This window comes from Zea mays, chromosome 8, assembly GCF_902167145.1.
Source record: "Zea mays cultivar B73 chromosome 8, Zm-B73-REFERENCE-NAM-5.0, whole genome shotgun sequence".
Taxonomy (NCBI): Eukaryota; Viridiplantae; Streptophyta; class Magnoliopsida; order Poales; family Poaceae; genus Zea; species Zea mays.
The window spans coordinates 168,386,697-168,406,197 of record NC_050103.1 but is presented as its reverse complement, the minus strand read 5'-3'; the positions used below and the strand labels follow the sequence as shown (position 1 = coordinate 168,406,197).

The 19,501-nt window shown below is 43.0% G+C and overlaps 1 protein-coding gene across 1 annotated transcript; it reads right to left on the bottom strand.

Annotated features, from left to right (window-relative positions):
* Nucleotides 1-7,089: 7,089 nt before the first annotated feature.
* On the bottom strand, nucleotides 7,090-11,251 carry LOC100281934 (ubiquitin-like protein SMT3). Its single transcript, NM_001154853.2, has 3 exons — nucleotides 11,023-11,251; nucleotides 7,768-7,917; nucleotides 7,090-7,697 (listed from the first exon to the last, which is right to left on the bottom strand). The coding sequence occupies exons 1-3, from the start codon at nucleotides 11,095-11,097 to the stop codon at nucleotides 7,623-7,625; spliced, it is 300 nt and encodes a 99-aa protein (NP_001148325.1). The 5' UTR covers nucleotides 11,098-11,251; the 3' UTR covers nucleotides 7,090-7,622.
* Between the last annotated feature and the right edge of the window lie 8,250 nt (nucleotides 11,252-19,501).

Below are 19,501 nucleotides of genomic sequence, written 5' to 3'. Positions count from 1 at the left end.
ATGGACATGTTCCTTAGCGCGATGCACGGAGCCTCTTCATCACCTATCTCATCAAGATCAACTTGCTCTACTTGAGAGCCGTTAGTCTCATCAAACACAACGCCACATGAGACTTCAACTAGTCCAGTGGACTTGTTAAAGACCCTATATGCCCTTGTGTTTGAGTCATAACCAAGTAAAAAGCCTTCTACAGTTTTAGGAGCAAATTTAGATTTTCTACCTTTTTTAACAAGAATAAAGCATTTGCTACCAAAAACTCTAAAATATGAAATGTTGGGCTTTTTAACGGTTAGGAGTTCATAGGATGTTTTCTTGAGGATTCGGTGAAGATATAACCGGTTGATGGCGTAGCAGGCGGTGTTGACTGCCTCGGCCCAAAACCGATCCGAAGTCTTGTACTCATCAAGCATGGTCCTTGCCATGTCCAATAGAGTTCGATTCTTCCTCTCCACTACACCATTTTGTTGTGGGGTGTAGGGAGAAGAGAACTCATGCTTGATGCCCTCCTCCTCAAGGAAGCCTTCAATTTGAGAGTTCTTGAACTCCGTCCCATTGTCGCTTCTTATTTTCTTGATCCTTAAGCCGAACTCATTTTGAGCCCGTCTCAAGAATCCCTTTAAGGTCTTTTGGGTTTGAGATTTTTCCTGTAAAAAGAATACCCAAGTGAAGCGAGAATAATCATCCACAATAACTAGACAGTACTTACTCCTGCCGATGCTTATGTAAGCAATCGGGCCGAATAGATCCATGTGTAGGAGCTCCAGTGGCCTGTCGGTCGTCATGATGTTCTTGTGTGGATGATGAGTGCCAACTTGCTTCCCGGCTTGGCATGCGCTACAAATCCTGTCTTTCTCAAAATGAACATTGGTTAATCCTAAAATGTGTTCCCCCTTTAGAAGCTTATGAAGATTCTTCATCCCAACATGGGCTAGTCGGCGGTGCCAGAGCCAACCCATGTTAGTCTTAGCAATTAAGCATGTGTCGAGTTCAGCTCTATCAAAATCTACCAAGTATAGCTGACCCTCTAACACACCCTTAAATGCTATTGAATCATCACTTCTTCTAAAGACAGTGACACCTACATCAGTAAAGAGACAGTTGTAGCCCATTTGACATAATTGTGAAACGGAAAGCAAATTGTAATCTAAAGAATCTACAAGAAAAACATTGGAAATAGAATGGTCAGGAGATATAGCAATTTTACCAAGACCTTTGACCAAACTTTTATTTCCATCCCCAAATGTGATAGCTCGTTGGGAATCTTGGTTTTTCTCGTAGGAGGAGAACATCTTCTTCTCCCCTGTCATGTGGTTTGTGCACCCGCTGTCGAGTATCCAACTTGAGCCCCCGGATGCATAAACCTACAAAACAATTTTAGTTCTTGACTTTAGGTACCCAAACGGTTTTGGGTCCTTTGGCATTAGACACAAGAACTTTGGGTACCCAAACACAAGTCTTAGAGCCCTTGTGTTTGCCCCCAACAAACTTGGCAACTACCTTGCCGGATTTGTTAGTAAGCACATATGATGCATCAAAAGTTTTGAATGAAATAGCATGATCATTTGATGCATTAGGAGTTTTCTTTCTAGGCAACTTGGCACGGGTTGGTTGCCTAGAACTAGATGTCTCACCCTTATACATAAAAGCATGATTAGGGCCAGAGTGAGACTTCCTAGAGTGAATTCTCCTAATTTTGCTTTCGGGATAACCGGCAGGGTACAAAATGTAACCCTCGTTATCCTGAGGCATGGGAGCCTTGCCCTTAACAAAGTTAGACAAGTTCTTAGGAGGGGCATTAATTTTGACATTGTCTCCCCTATGGAAGCCAATGCCATCCTTGATGCCAGGGCGTCTCCCATTATAGAGCATACTTCTAGCAAATTTAAACTTTTCATTTTCTAAGTTATGCTCAGCAATTTTAGCATCTAATAATGCTATATGATCATTTTGTTGTTTAATTAAGACCATGTGATCATGAATAGCATTAATATCAACATCTCTACATCTAGTACAAATGGAAACATGCTCAACACTAGATGTAGAGGGTTTGCATGAATTAAGTTCAACGATCTTAGCACGCAAGATATCATTATTATCTCTAAGATTGGAAATTGTAACATTGCAGACATCAAAATCTTTAGCCTTAGCAATCAAATTATCATTTTCTACTCTAAGGCTAGTAAGAGAATCATTCAATTCCTTAATCTTAGCAAGTAAATCATCATTATCATTTTTAAGATCGGGAATTGAATCAATACAAACATGAGAATCAACCTTAGCAATTAATCTAGCATTTTCATTTCTAAGGTTGTTAATGGTCTCTTGGCAAGTGCTTAGCTCACTAGACAATTTTTCACATTTTTCTACCTCTAGAGCATAAGCATTTTTAACCTTAACATGCTTTTTATTTTCCTTGATTAGGAAGTCCTCTTGGGAGTCCAAGAGGTCATCCTTTTCATGGATGGCACTAATTAGCTCATTTAGTTTTTCCTTTTGTTCCATGTTAAGGTTGGCAAAAAGAGAGCGCAAGTTATCTTCCTCATCACTAGCATTATCATCACTAGAGGATTCATATTTAGTGGAGGATTTAGATTTAACCTTCTTTTTGCCGTCCTTTGCCATGAGGCACTTGTGGCCGACGTTGGGGAAGAGAAGTCCCTTGGTGACGGCGATGTTGGCGGCGTCCTCGTCGGAGGAGGAGTCGCTTGAGCTTTCGTCGGAGTCCCACTCCCGACAAACATGGGCATCACCGCCCTTCTTCTTGTAGTACCTCTTCTTCTCCTTTCTTCTCCCCTTCTTGTCGTCGCCCCTGTCACTATCACTTGATAATGGACATTTAGCAATAAAGTGACCGGGCTTACCACACTTGTAGCAAACCTTCTTGGAGCGGGACTTGTAGTCTTTCCCTCTCCTTTGCTTGAGGATTTGGCGGAAGCTCTTGATGACGAGCGCCATTTCCTCATTGTCGAGCTTGGAGGCGTCTATAGGTTGTCGACTTGGTGTAGCCTCCTCCTTCTTTTCCTCCGTCGCCTTGAATGCTACGGGTTGAGCTTCGGATGTGGATGGATCATCAAGCTCGTTGATCTTCCTCGAGCCTTCGATCATGCACTCAAAACTTACAAAATTCCCGATAACTTCCTCGGGGGTCATTTTAGTATATCTAGGATTACCACGAATTAATTGAACTTGAGTGGGGTTAAGGAAAATGAGAGATCTTAGAATAACCTTAACCATTTCGTGGTCGTCCCACTTCGTGCTCCCGAGGTTGCGCACTTGGTTCACCAAAGTCTTGAGCCGGTTGTACATGTGTTGTGGCTCCTCCCCTTTGCGAAGTCGGAACCGACCGAGCTCCCCCTCGATCGTTTCCCGCTTGGTGATTTTGGTGAGCTCATCTCCTTCGTGCGCGGTTTTGAGCACATCCCAAACTTCCTTGGCGCTCTTCAACCCTTGAACTTTGTTATACTCCTCTCTACTTAAAGAGGCGAGGAGTACTGTTGTCGCTTGAGAGTTGAAGTGCTCGATTTGGGCCACTTCATCCTCATCATAGTCTTTATCCCCTACGGATGGTACCTGTGCACCAAACTCAACAACATCCCATATACTTTTGTGGAGTGAGGTTAGATGAAATCGCATTAAATCACTCCACCTAGCATAATCTTCACCATCAAAAGTTGGTGGTTTGCCTAATGGGACGGAAAGTAAAGGTGCATTTTTAGAAATGTGAGGGTAATGTAGGGGGATCTTACTAAACTTCTTACGCTCTTGGCGTTTAGAAGTTACGGAGGGCGCATCGGAGCCGGAGGTCGATGTTGATGAAGTGTCGGTCTCGTAGTAGACCACTTTCCTCATCCTTTTGTGCTTGTCCCCTCTCCGATGTGGCTTGTGGGAGGAAGATCTCTCCTTCTTCTCTTTGTGGTGCGAAGAAGATTTCTTCTCCTTCCCTTTGTTGGAGGAGCTCTTCTTCTCCTTCCTTTTGGTGCGGGATTCTTCCGATTAAGTGCTCCCGTGGCTTGTAGTGGGCTTTTCGCCGGTCTCCATCTCCTTCTTGGCGTGATCTCCCGACATCACTTCGAGCGGTTAGGCTCTAATGAAGCACCGGGTTCTGATACCAATTGAAAGTCGCCTAGAGGGGGGGTGAATAGGGCGAAACTGAAATTCTCAAAAATAATCACAACTACAAGCCGGGTTAGCATTAGAAATATAAACGAGTCCGCGAGAGAGGGAGCAAAACAAATCGCAAGCAAATGAAGAGTGTGACACGCGGATTTGTTTTACCGAGGTTCGGTTCTTGCAAACCTACTCCCCGTTGAGGAGGCCACAAAGGCCGGGTCTCTTTCAACCCTTCCCTCTCTCAATCGGTCCCTCGGACCGAGTGAGCTTCTCTTCTCAAATCACTTGGGAATCAAACTTCCCGCAAGGGCCACCACACAATTGGTGCCTCTTGCCTCAATTACAAGTGAGTGTTTGATCACAAGAAAGAATCAAGAAAGAAGGAAGCAATCCAAGCGCAAGAGCTCGAAAGAACACGGCAAATCTCTCTCGCTAATCACTAAATCCTTTTGTGGAATTGGAGAGGATTTGATCTCTTTGGTGTGTCTAGAATTGAATGCTAGAGCTCTTGTAGTAGTTGGGAAGTGGACAACTTGGATGCAATGAATGGTGGGGTGGTTGGGGTATTTATAGCCCCAACCACCAAACTTGACCGTTGGCTGGGCTGTCTGTTCGATGGCGCACCGGACAGTCCGGTGCACACCGGACATGTCCGGTGCCCCAGCCACGTCATCAGTGCCGTTGGAATCTGACCGTTGGAGTTCTGACTTCTGGGCCCGCCTTGATGTCCGGTGGCGCACCGGACAGGTACTGTAGAGTGTCCGGTGCGCCAGCATGGGCGTGCCTGACCTCTGCGCGCGCTGGCGCGCAATAAATGCGCCGCAGGTAGCCGTTGGTGCCTGAAGTAGCCGTTGCCCCGCAGATGCACCGGACAGTCCGGTGCACACCGGACAGTCCGGTGAATTATAGCGGAGCGGCTGGAGTGAAAACCCGAGGCTGACGAGTTCCTGAGGCCGCCCTTCCTTGGAGCACCGGACATGTCCGGTGCACACCGGACAGTCCGGTGAATTATAGCTGAGTGGCCTCCGGAAATTCCCGAGAGCGAAGACTTTGAGGTCGGAGTCCTATGGTGCACCGGACATGTCCGGTGGCACACCGGACAGTCCGGTGCGCCAGACCAGAGGAGCCTTTGGTTGCTCCTTTGCTCTTTTGTTGAACCCAACACTTGGTCTTTTTATTGGCTAAGTGTGAACCTTTGGCACCTGTATAACTTATACACTAGAGCAAACTAGTTAGTCCAAAGATTTGTGTTGGGCAATTCAACCACCAAAATTATTTAGGAACTAGGTGTAAGCCTAATTCCCTTTCAGTTCTCTACTCAAATGGAGCTCTAGTTGCTCACAAAGAATCGAATGCGCATAAATGAAGTCTTGGTGCTTAGGAATGCTTAAGGAATGCTTGGTGTGCTCCTCCATGCGCCCAAGGGTCCCTTTTATAGCCCCAAGGCAGCTAGGAGCCGTTGAGAGCAATCCAGAAAGGCAATTCTTGCCTTCTGTCGACTGGCGCACCGGACAGTCCGGTGCACCATCGGACACTGTCCGGTGTGGATTTCTTTCCTATTCTGGCGCAGCCGACCGTTGGAGACTTGGAGCCGTTGGCGCACCGGACAGTCCGGTGCTCCCATCAGACCGTTGGCTCGGCCACGCGTCACGCGCGGATTGCGCGGCCGACCGTTGGCACGCCCGACCGTTGGCTCACCGGACAGTCCGGTGAATTATAGCCGTATGCTGTTGACTTGTTCCCGAGAGCGGCGACTTCGCCGCAGCCGACTCACCGGACACTGTCCGATGCATCACCGGACAGTCCGGTGATTTATAGCCGTACGCCGCCGTCGAGACCCGAGAGCAGCCAGTTGATCAGACGCCAGCCTGGCGCACCGGACACTGTCCGGTGCACCACCGGACAGTCCGGTGCACCCAGACTAAGCAGAGTCTTGACTGCTCGAGCCAAGTGTTTTCCAATTGCGTTTTCTCTGATTCTAGCACTTAGACAAATATGTTAGTATACAAAAACCAATGTACTAAGTCTAGAATCATACCTTTGTATTGACTTTACACTTCTTCCACCATTTGGCATAGTTTCATACTTAAACCATTTGTGTTGGCACTTTATCACCAAAATACTTAGAAATGGCCCAAGGGCACATTTCCCTTTCACGATGTACGAGAAAATTTCTTCTGGCATGTGTGGAATGTGCTCTCTAATAATGAGACCATACAAATCGTGGCATATATCGAAGTCTACATGATACTGATGGTTGCAATGTAGTGGTGAAACAATTGGATTAAAATAACAAAATTTATGTATGGTTAGGATCACAAATTGATTATGAAACATTTTCTCATAACAATATAACACACATTTTGTATATAAGTTATCGTAGTATACTGATATTATATATTCCCGTTGCAACACACGGGCATTTAGCTATTTAATAATATGTGTTGTTTATTTATCTATTAACTTATTTGAGCTGAATTATGTAAATTTGAGGGTAAATAAATAGGGCCTAGGTGTTTGTATAATCCATGAGTTGAATTATATAATTCTAGAAGAAAACAAATATGGTCTAATTGTTTATATAATCCATAAATTGTATTATATAATCTAGAAGGAAACAAATATGGCAGAAAGTCATTAGTGCTTATATAATAAGTTGAATTATATAATCTTAAAAGAAAATAAATAGGGAGCCTATTTGGATAGGTCGATCAAAATACTGCTAAAAAGGTGCAGGCCGGATTTGGATCTTGACTTGAACTCGCTTGTTACTGGCGGTGGAGGGGATAGAAGCGAACTGATCACATCTCACAGATCTGTTTAGCGACGAGTTTACCGACGTGACGAGCATCGACTAACTTTACTGGTGGTGAAGGATGCGAGCGAATTGATCACATCTCACAGATCTGTTTAGCGGTGAGTTCGCATAACTCACCATTTGAGACTTCATACGCTGAGATTACAGAGCATATTCCCTTTGGATTAAAGACAAATGTTTAGATTGATGCAGCTGTGAAAAAGTAGAAAACGGTAGGCATTAAAGCCATGATAAACTACCCATCAATTTAACTTACTTTAATGTAACACTTATTTTAAATATGAGGAGATTTTAACTAAAAAACAATCAGGCAGCTGCAAATCACCGGCTGGAATTATACAAACTGAATCAGCCAAAAGGGATCCATCAACTTAGTGCACAAAACGTAAGGATCAGGAGACAAAACCAAACAGGCCCAAAGAGATGGCCTGAAAAGCATAGACTTCGAGCAGACAAAACAAAGCAAATGATCGGCGCGTCATTGGAAGTACAAACATGGCGGCATGTATTAGGGATAGATAAACGAGTGATGACAGAACAAAGTACCAAACCATACCACTAAATAAAGGCTAAGGATGTCCCTCAGCAATGGCACAAGGAGCCAGAGCATCACAAGTTCCTTAAAAAGACTTTTTCCCTTTTGTTTAGTACTACGCAGGGCGGAGAGCAAAACGAGGCTCCGCAGCTGCTGCTTTTAGGTGGTGCTAGGAACGCTGCCTCCGGTCTGGTGAAGCATGGCGTCGATCTCGTCGCCGTCCTCCATCTCCAGCTGCACAGCCATAATAAATATCGATCAATGATTCCACTCAATGCTGGGATCTAAAGCCGAATTGGGTCACCTCATCAGGGGTCTGCTCGCCGCGAAGCCTGCGGCCATCAAACAGGAATGCAATGGCATTCATGTCCACAGACTGGCGGTCGCAATAGGCGTTCATCAGCTTCTTCAGCTGGGTGGACCTCTTTATGCGAAAGAACACCTCATTGCCATCCTATATAAATATTATTATAAAGATGGAAGAGTCAAGTGACAGATAACACTTGAGAATGTGATATCAAAAGAGTGTAACCTTAACAATATGACATGTAAAATTCCACAATGTTCGAGCAATACACAGAGCAGCTCAATCAGTAAATTAAGCAATATTGATATCCCAAGATAATCCAAATGGTAAAATTTAAGTTTCAACCTTATAAAAAAATTATTCAGATAAGCGATTAAAGCATGACTCAAGTAACATCAAGCATTGATAGTCAAACATTCGACTTTATCAAAAAAAATGGACCTATGAAAAACTCAAAGCATTTTAAGAGCATTGCCAACCATCATATCTCAAATACACCAACCAATTAGTATTAGCGAGAATTCTCTTTTAAATCTGATTATAATAAGTCATAACGTGTAGTGCCTTTAAAACAAGTTGTTTACCAAACTCAGAATAAAGTGCTTTGTCAAGCAACTTTAACAATTCTTTCAGTAATTAATACTAGAAAAGCTACTGACAATTATGAGCAATATGAGCTCCTGGCACAAAAGAATAAAATCAGACACGACAAAAATTACTAGCCTATATCAGTTTCATGCACATGAGATCCTCCAACAAAAAAATAACAGTATAAACAAATATGATGATCCTGCAAATTTATAGAATATAAACATCTATTCATTAGACCCATGGTAGAACAGAATTATGGGTAAACCTCTCTATTCATTAGACCTACAGTAGAGCAGCATTATGGGCAAACGTCTATTCAGAATTACATGGGATAAAAAAAAGATTCCAGAGAACAAATCAAACAAAAAACATCCAAGCACGGTGCTTCAACAGATACAGTGCCAGACATTAAACTAATCTTAAGGCCCCCTTTGGAACACATGAATATGAAAACACAGAAATAGGAAAAACATAGGATTAGAGTTGGCTATGATTTGCAATCCTATTAACGATGTTTTGACCCAAGGGTCCTACCAACTAGTAAATTAGTTTGGCGTGACTAGATCCAGATGGGTGATGCAAGAAGACACAAGCTTTTATCCTAGTTCGGGCGAGATAAGGCCATACTTCCAGCATTGGGGGGATGAGACTTATATTATCTTGCACCTAAGTGCTTGTAGTAGAGGGTATAAGATGGCCAGGAGAGGGAGATGTGAAAACCCACAAGTGTTTTCCTCTCTCCAATATGAAGACCTAGAGACCTCCTTTTATAGCCTCAAGGAGGGATCCTAGGAGTGCCACGATTTGTCGTATATGGAGAGTAGGCGAGTCTGAGCCACCGTAGCCGGTATGGCCAACGGAATGGCCTTTCTGTTGACTTGAACCAGGAGGAGGACATTCGGTCCCTGTGTTTGCATCTTGACCGAGCAAAGTGCCGAGGCCAGGATCTAGGGCTCGGACGCGTACCCGAGTCTGTCTGATGGAGGTGTTGTCCGAGTCGTAGTTGAGAAAAATGTGATAAGTATGGTGAAAAGTGCATGGTAATTCTTCCTGTATGGCGTAAAGCAGACTTGACGTCGGTCCTGTAGCAAACCCGTTGTCAGCATCCTTCACAGAAGAGTTGGTGGCGTCCTTTTGTCGATGTTATCTAAGACCGAGGCCAGGCTCAGGCGAGACGGAGGTTCCTCCCGAGGCCTTGGTCGAGCCTGTCTCGTGGCATGCATTCGTACAGCGAGGGGTTAGCCTATATCAGTTTGCACACGGCCCCTAGAACCCTATCAAACATGTCAATGTCTGACAAGCATTTTAAGAGGATTGTCAAGCGCCGTACTCAAATACACCAACCAATTAGTATTAGTGAGAATTCTCTTTTAAATCCGATTATAATAAGTCATAACGTGTAGTGCCTTCAAAAGAAGTTGCTTACCAAACTCAGAATAAAGTGCTTTGTCAAGCAACTTTAACGATTCTTTCAGTAATTAATACTAGAAAAGCTACTAACAATTATGAGCAATCTGAGCTCCTGGCACAAAAGAATAAAATCAGACACGACAAAAATTACTAGCCTATATCAGTTTCATGCACATGAGATATCCTCCAACAAAAAAATAACAGTATAAACAAAAATGATGATCCTTCAAATTTATAGGATATAAACCTCTATTCATTAGACCCACGGTAGAACAGAATTATGGGTAAACCTCTATATTCATTAGACCTATAGTAGAACAGAATTATGGGCAAACCTCTATTCAGAATCACGTGGGACAAAAAAAGGGATTCCAGAGAACAAAGCAAACGAAAAACATTCAAGCACGATGCTTCAACAGTTACAGTGTCAGACATTTAACTAATATTAAGGCCCCCTTTGGAAGGAATATGAAAACATAGAAATAGAAAAACATAGGATTAGAGTTGGCTATGAATTGCAATCCTATAGGAATTGAGAACGCAGAAAAATTTCTCACTTTGCCTTTGGATGCTATGCAGAAATTTGAGTAGAGAGATAAAAGCCATAGGAAAGTTGGGATTAAATCCTGTGTTCCAAAGGGTCATGTAGGAAAATATCCTATAGAGAATGAATCCTAAAAAAATCCTTCATATTTCCTTTGTTCCAAATGGCCCTAAAGTTAATTTTCCACAATTTGATAAATTACATGCGAGGGGCAAGGCATATCAGTATCCAACTTGTGATATTAACAAACATCCAGAGAAATAAAACATGTTGAAAATTCTGGCATTGAACCCAGTTCAGATTTGTGTGATCAACAATCCTGTTACCAAACATCTAGAGAAATAAAGGATGAACATTCGACCATTTAAACTAGTAAAGACTGTAAGGTCAACAATCGATGCCCTCTTCAGAAAATCCGTACTGCAGTCTGCAAGGGCTACCTATAGCACACACCAGGCGCAATCGACAAAACATTCGCTCGCAAAGAACCATCTATCAGCACCGACACATCGCTACCTACCAATCCCAATTCGACAGCAACCTAGCAATCCGAGAATCAACACCGCAACGACGATCGATCGCTACGAGGTGCGGGTTTAACAGCGCTAATCTACCTCGCTACGGGGAAGATGGTGAGGAAGGGGGGCCACCGGCGAGTTGACAAGAAAGAAGAAAATGAGGAAGAGAGGAACCGCCGGCGTGCTGACCTGTCCCTTGACCTTAAGGTTGATGTGGGCGCCGCCCTCCGCGGGCTTCTTATCCTCCTCGCCGGCTCCAGACATCGGTAGAGGTCAGTTTCCGGGCGATCGATCGATGGCGGCGGTTGCCGGCGCTGTGCTGCGGTGGGGTTGACATGCGCCGGCGGACTCGACGCCTCTTATAGGACGGCTGCCCATATGCGAATTTGATACGAGTTCGCGTCCGGATCGTCACTGCGCGGGCGTCCTGTGGTCCGCGTGAACTGGCGCCTCGGGTTAGTGGCCAGTCAGCCAGTGGGCACCTGCCTCCCGGGTACGGCGCGTGCGCGGCTGTTCGGGGATCGGGTGCGACAGCGCTTCATGGGCCGCTGCGTGAGTTACACGCAAACCAAGTCTGTGTAGCCTGTGGGCCATACCACACCACGCTCACATCCCCGTCTTCTTCTTCGTTTACATGTTTTTTTTGCTTTTTTAGAAAGTTTTTTTTATAAGTATGAGCTTTTCAGTTTGAATTGAGAAAATAGACATTTAGTTAGGGGTGGAATCCGATCAAATACGCACGGAACAAATTCGAATGTCACAGTTTACCATTATTTTAGTCCGAATTCGGATACGAATTTGAATATCTTCGGATACAAACACAAAACGGATAGTCGAATCTGAATTCTTATTCGGATATTTACTCAATTCAACTCAAACAGCATACCCTAAAATTTAACATATGTATATGTGGATTTTTATTTAATCACAAGTCAATAGATAGTCAAAACAAATTTAAATTAAAATAGATTTCTCATGATCCTCCATATCCAAGTCAACAAAACTATATAAATAATATTTTTAAACTATCGAATTATGTAACAAAAGGTAAACAACAACATGTGATATTTAATAAGTGACATTTGTACAAATACAACTAAACTAAAATTTATATCAAATGTGTGTACCAAAATTTAAATGGAAACATAAAGAATTTAATCTATATATTGTAAAGTGGAGTGTTATAGTTGAATGTTTATGGAATTTCGTTGAGATGTGTTCTCTAAGATAAAGTGGAGAGTTATAATTTAATATTTATGAAACTATTGAATTTTATTATTGAATATCACTAGAAATATAAGCTTGATATATTTAGTTATTTATCATATAAATATTTTTAATATTTTAAATGATATATATATATATATCATTTTCTAGTATATTATTAAACTTAAAATAATTTGTAATTGGTGATAAACTTAAATTTTAAATGGTTTCATGGAACATATTTTTTCACGGATACAGATAATATCAGATGTTTTATGATTTTTCGAATACGAATATGGAATCGGATAGAGAAAAGTACTAAACGAATTTGGATACATCCATTTGACATCCATATTGAAATCGAAGTTGGATACGGATATCCATATTAGCAGTTTTTAGCGAATACGAATACTAATAATTCGAATTTCCAGACATCCATTTCCAACCCTACCTTTCGTAACTGTGCGTTTCAGTTTGGTTGTTGTTGGAGACTTGTTCTCAAATGCTATGAGTTAAGAACAAGGCAATACAAAATGTTAAAGGTTAAAGCCCTTCGTCCTTCGAAGCATTATTCCCCTCAGGATATAATGATCTTCAGACGAAAGTCATGAAGGACATACCTTCATGATCACAATATACATTAATAAAAGAAGAAGTATGTACAACACAGAAAACAATATGAATAATTATGAAACATTATTAACTCATCTTTTATTCTATTATCATGAATAAACAGCAGTAATATAGAATTATATTTGTATCTTCGGCTTAACAGAAGGAGATAGTACAAGCGTAGTGCACATGCGAGTACAAATCAGCGTGAACAGTACGGGGTATTGTTCATCTATTTATAGGCACAAGGCACAGCCTGTGAAAAATTACATTCATGCCCTTTATATTTACTATTGACTTATAGACAAATCTATGAGGACTAGATAACCTTTTTCCCTTTAAGCCGGTTCCTTTTTCCGCTATTTAGCCGAAGCTTCCTTGCGCGTAGCTTCGGAGCAACTCCAGCCTTCGTCACGATCATGCTTTTTACATCGTATATGCTTTTAACCCGAGTTCGAAGGTACATGTTCATATGTCACACTTGGAAGACATTATTAAATCACGTTTTTGAGGACTTTCGGAGGACGAAGGCCCCCAACAGTAGCCCCTCGCAGTATTAATTTGTTTAAGATAACGAATTCAGACTGCGACATGGACGAAGGCCTTAAGCCAAAGGTCCGAAAAAACACCTTCCCTTTGCTAGAATAGCAACAATCAATGACGAACGCCCCCCCCCCCCCCCAATTTAGAGCGTACTGAGCGTATAAATAAGAACTCACACCAGCTACATTTGATACGCTGCCTGTGCCATTTGCTTTATTTTCTCAATTTCATAGCTCTTGCTTATTAACGCTTGCTAGTTTTTCAAGCTCTCTAAGCTTCGGTTAAAAAGACGTATTTTCGTCATTTCTGAAGAAGAAATGTCTCAAAACAAGAAAGTTGCTACTGAGACGAAGCTGACTGAAGAGGAGAAGCTTTTTGATGAGAAGAAAGTTGTGAATCCTTATATTGCTGGATTTATTGAGTCAATGGCAAAAACAAATACAGAGAAGATTACTAAGGAGATACTGGAGGGCTTGTCTAAAGATTCTGGTGACAGCGATAACTATGATGTAGAAAGTGGGGACGAAGATTCTGAGGATTGGCCCTGGAAGCCAAGTCATTCAATCTTCGGAAAATCAACCATCAAACAAAGTCATCTTGAGAACATGAGAGGAAGGTATTTCTGAGATATGTCTATTGTGAGAGCTGGCGGAGACAACAACATCCCTACCCCTGAAGGAAATGAAGTTGTGATCTACTGAAGCTTCTTCAAGGCTGGACTTCGAGTAAGTTTGTAGTCGAAGTGCTGAAGACGTCCCAAATCTTTCTTCATCAGATCACCCCCGAAGCCATAATATGGATGGAGATTTTTGTCTGGGCAGTAAGGAGCCAGAGGTTAGAACCAAGCGCAAAGTGCTTCTGTAATATGCATGAATTGCTATATGAGACAAAGGCCATGGGTAAAGAACAGTACCACAACAACTTCGGTTGTTATGGGTTTATCGCCCGTTCCAACGCAAGCCACCCAGTACCAACATTTCGGAAGATATGGCCCGGAGCTTGGATGGAAGAATGATTTTATGTGAAAAATGATCTAAAAGCAAGGGAAGATATTAAGGAAATCATTATGCGCCCCATTTGGTCCCGCTTCGGCCTTCGAAAGCCGAAGGTCGAAATTGATGGTGTCGCCGAAGCGTGTCAAAAGGCCTTCAGTACAGTCTGCTCCTTCATTGGTACAAGAGATTTAATTCAAGAGCATATAGCATTCAAAGTACGACCGCTTGCCCGCTTGTAGAAAGCTGGGAAATGCCGAAGGAGACCATCACCATGTCTAGCGAAGGTGATTTAGTCCGACTGAAGTATACATTCAGGTTTGGGGATAAGTTCGATGAACCAAACGATGACTGGTTGAAATGCATCGAAGCTACAAGTGATGAACTGCTTGGAGCTTATTCTAAGGCAGAAGATAATGCGCTATCTGCAGCCTTCGGAGGTCGGGGAAAAAAGAGAATGAACAGAGTTTTTGACGCCATCAGCTTCGTCTACCCCAACTACCGCTACCCGCTGCGGGGACAGGGGAAGAAGAGAAAAGCTGCTGCTTTGGCCGCCCCAGCTGAGCCTGTGCCGAAGGATGCAGGCAAAAAGATGAAGGTACTTACCCATCGATCACGTTACATTGAACCGGCTGTGGTGCCTGAGTTTGGCGGGGAGGCCTCTTCAGCTGCTGAAACAAGAGAAACTATTCCTCTCGTGCAAAGGACTGAAGAGTCGGCTATAATGCCGACGGCACCTTCGGTTGAGCTAGTTGAAACAAAGGTTGACAAAGATAAAGCTGAAAGGTCAAAAACTGAAGAAGTAACAAAGATGCCAGAGATTTTAAGCCCTTCAACAGAAGCAACAGCGCCGAAGACACAAGAGAGTTCTGCCACAACTCCTAAGAGGAGGAGGATGGCAAATGTGCTAGATGTTGTATTAGAAACAGCAAAAACCTTGAATCCTGCTCCTACCAGAAAAATTACCGAAGCTTCTAAGGCGCAACCCGAAGCTGAAACAAAACAGGCAGAGGTCGAAGCTACAATAATTCAAACTGAAACCAAAGCAGGGCCTTCAGAGCCCACTGAGATAGAGCTTGTTGAAATTGAAGAAAAGGCAATAGAAGAAAAGGCCACAGAACAAATTTCGTCTGAAAAGGTTGCAACTCATGCTCCCGAAGCTTTAAAAGAGAGCATTGATTACATCATTCGCCATGCTTCGGGAAAGGGACTTTCTCAAGAAGAAAAACTAGAAGCACAACACTATGCCCCAAAATTGAAATACCCAAAGGGGGCATTAGTGTTTAATGGCAGTGGGGAAGAAGTTCTTTTGTATTGTCTCCCGGATAATAAAGAGATATCTGTCTGCTGGGAGATAGACAGAAGCATCGGATTCCCGAAGCTGGAAGATGGCCTTTCAATATTATCAAAGGATGAGCTTGCTGACAGTTTGGCGTATAATAACATAAAGGTATAAAAGCTAATTTTGTATTTTGAAAACGAAATATTTTATTTGTTTATACTTAATTCTATCCTCCTCTTACAGGGCTTAATCCTTAGCAATGCCCTTAGAGCACAGAAAAACATTGAAGATAAAGGATATACAATGGCTCTGAACAACCTTCGTTCAGATGTAATCGAATTAAGGAACGAAGGTCTTGAAAAAGACAAAATATTGATTTCATTAGTAAATAAAGTGAAAGAAGATGAAGCTAGTTTCAAGGCTCAAGCTGAAATTCAAAAGAATGAGAACGAAGACCTTCGGAAACAGTTGGCCGAAGCCAAAGAAAAATGTGGTCTCGCAGAGGCTAACCGAGATATTAGTGAATATTGGAAAAACTATTTAGAAAAAACAGTTGAAGAACTTCATGCAACCAAAGAAAGATGCTTCAAAAAATCCTTAGGCTGCGTGGAGAAGATAAAGGCTAGCTTCGCCAACGTGGGCACCTATTCCAACGAAGATAACTTCATTCGTGGCGATCCTAAAGGTGTTATTGAATGGATAAGTGGAGAAGCCGAAGCTTTCGAAGAAATTTTAAGTGATCGTGGGGATGTCTGCGCGTTCTCTGGTGCGAGAGGAATTTCAGCCATCCTGGAGAAGGCGGAGTGCGACCATGTCAAGACCCTGGCCCAAGCCGAAGCTACCTTCTCTGTGGATGATACAAAGGATCTCTCAGCTGAAGCAAGTTTAATGAGCGGAAAATTTTACAATTACATCTGGGTAAATGGTGACCGAGAAATGGCTCACGAAATTATGAACAAAAGTGAGAAAGACATTCACGACGCCCGAGTACAAGCAAAACAAGCTGAAGAAGCTGCAGAGCGCGAGAGACGCATAAGTATTGTTTCACAGCACCTAGCTTCGGCTTTTGTTTTTGTGGCTTCGGACTGACTAATTTTTCCGTTGTAGCTGAATTATCTTCGCTACCGGAACCATTCGATCCACTAGCCGATCCAGCAACGAAGGAAGCACTAGAAATTATAAATATGGTCGAATCTGTTGTTGACGAAGTCGTTAACAAATTGCTGAATGAAGTTGCGAAGAAGGTCCTGAAGGAAGACTAGTACTTATTGTGAAAACATTTTTAGATGAACAATGTAACTTTGCTGCACCAAGGTTGTAATATTCGATGTGTAAAGTTTTGAATCTAATATGTAAATTATTTGTAATTCTCTTCTTTGCGATGCATGAAACTTTTATACACATACCGTTTTTGAGCCTTCGGCGAAAAAACACCTTCCCTTTTTTCATGCTTCGTAAAGAAAAGAATCCATGCTTGGTGAAAATATCCATACTTCATAAAAACATTCATGCTTCATAAAATCATCCATGCTTCAAAAACAAGGGATCCCTTCTTTTGCAACATAGCTGATGAAACTGCATTGCTCGGCTTACTTTTGTGCCTTGGCACATTTTTATTTCACGAAGCATTCTCCGAAGATCAACTTCGTATTCAATTCGTGTCATTAGTGCGATATGATGTATGATGTGATGCTTATGCGGGATGATGTGATGATATGATGCAAAATATGATGCTAATGCCGAAGACAAACACCCACACGCCCGCACTGAAACACATAATCTCTGCATTCCCTTAGGAACAACCGAAGTCTTCTTCGCCGTTTATTTTTTGGCTTCACCGCTTATTTTTTGGTGTAAGTTCTACATCCCCTTAGGAACGTCTTTTGAACTTCTTCGCCTTATATTTCGGCGGTATCACCGTTGACTTTTCGGTGTAAGTTCTGCATTCCCTTAGGAACGTCTTTTGAACTTCTTCGCCTTATATTTCGGTGGTATTTGGCTCTGCATTCCCTTTAGAATGACTTTTGAGCAGAAAACTTACACTGTGCTCCCTTAGAAATGACTTTTTTGTAGTTTCGGCAAAACTTACGTTGCGCTCCCTTAGGAGCGTCTTTTTTGTAGCTACGACATTTATCTAGCTCTACATTTCCTTAGGAACGATTTTGAGCTTCAGCAATTTTTGAGCTTCATAAATCTATGAAGGAGATATATTTCATTTTAATAAAAGCGAAACTATCACAAGGAATTAAAACTAAATTTACTTTACTTGTTCCTTATTGAAAAACAAAAAGACACAGGACGTTAAAGTATTTCAGAGGTAGGATATCTCTCAATAAATGTGCTTTGATTCCGGCACAATACTATTGACTGCGCGAGCTTTGGATTCCTCCCTGAATTCCCGTTGTTGTTGAGAGTGCTGGCGCTCGTCTGGCTATTGGCCCCATGAATAGGTAAGTTGAAGTGGTGGCGGAGGTGGGGGTTGTGGCCAGGAAGCGTGTGACTGACTAGCCGAAGCAACAGAAGCTGCAGGATGATGGCCCACATACTCCGGTATATAGGGAGAGTGGCACGAAGCATTGTGCAAGACCTGCTTCAGCTGATTCTACCGAGCTTCGGCTTCTGCGATCTCCTTTTGCTTCTGAATAGTGATTTGGCACATTCTTGTAGTATGGACCTTATCCTCGCCACAGAATAAACAGTAGGTCTTCCTGGGCTGATCCCCAAATCTTCCTCCGAAGCCCCTGGCGCCTCTGCCCCTTGGAGCTGGTGGCCTGAAAGAGCTTTGTTGTTGGGTCGAAGATTGTGAGGTGTACTGTGACCTCTGAGGCTGGCTCCCTTTGTCGTCGTTCTGACTGGAGTTATGAATGGACCTGACATGCCTCGGGTGGATTCGTCCTCTGAAGCCCCTGGTCATCTCAGAGAATCTGTACGCTTCCTCCCTTCTTTGGCGGAAGTCGTTATCAGCCCGAATGTACTCATCCATCTTCTGAAGTAGCTTCTCCACGGTTTGTGGGGGCTTTCTGACGAAATATTGAGCAGTAGGTCCTGGCCTAAGACCCTTGATCATGGCCTCAATGATAATTTCATTGGGCACTGTAGGCGCTTGTGCCCTCGGTCGCAAGAACCTTCATACATATGCTTGAAGGTATTCTTCGTGGTCTTGCGTGCATTGGAACATGGCCTGAGCTATGACTGGCTTCGTTTGAAAGACTTAGAAACTGGTAACCAGCATGTCCTTAAGCTTCTGCCACGACGTGATAGTCCCTGGCTGAAGAGAAGAATACCATGTTTGGGCTACATTTCGGACTGCCATGACGAAGGACTTCGCCATGACTGCGGTATTGCCTCCATACGAAGATATAGTTGCTTCGTAGCTCATCAGAAACTGCTTTGGATCTGAGTTCCCATCATACATGGGAAGCTGAGGTGGCTTGTATGACGGGGGCCATGGGGTAGCCTACAGTTATGCTGCCAAGGGAGAAGCATCATCAAAAGTAAAGGTATCATGATTAAAATCATCATACCATCCATCTTCGTTGAATAAGCCTTCTTGGCGAAGCTCTCTGTGATGGGGCCTTCGATCTTGTTCATCTTGAGCAAGATGACGCACTTCTTCAGTAGCTTCGTCGATCTTCCTGTGAAGATTAGCCAGCCGCACCATCTTCTCCTTCTTCCTTTGTACTTGCTGATGGATGATTTCCATGTCCCTGATCTCTTGGTCCAACTCCTCCTCCTGGAGTGTTGGACTGGTGGCCTTCCTCTTCTGACTTCGAGCTTCTCGGAGAGAAGGAGTTTCCTGGTTTGGGTCCAGTGGATGCAGTGCAGCAGCCCCCTAGCACTGAAGCTTTCTTCGGCGACATGCCGAAGGTCAGTGCTTGCCGAAGGTGGTCGAAAGAGTTCACCGGAGGTGGGCGCCAATGTTGGAGACTTGTTCTCAAATGCTATGAGTTAAGAACAAAGCAACACAAAATGTAAAGGTTAAAGCCCTTCGTCCTTTGAAGCATTATTTCCCTCAGGATATAATGATCTTCAG

Excerpts from the sequence above, each read along its gene's own strand:
- LOC100281934 (NM_001154853.2), bottom strand. The coding sequence starts at position 11,097 with ATGTCTGGAGCCGGCGAGGAGGATAAGAAGCCCGCGGAGGGCGGCGCC. Across the intron at positions 7,918-11,022 it reads ACCTTAAGGTCAAGGGACAG|GATGGCAATGAGGTGTTCTT; the intron begins GTCAGCACGCCG and ends ATATTTATATAG. Across the intron at positions 7,698-7,767 it reads GCGAGCAGACCCCTGATGAG|CTGGAGATGGAGGACGGCGA; the intron begins GTGACCCAATTC and ends ATGGCTGTGCAG.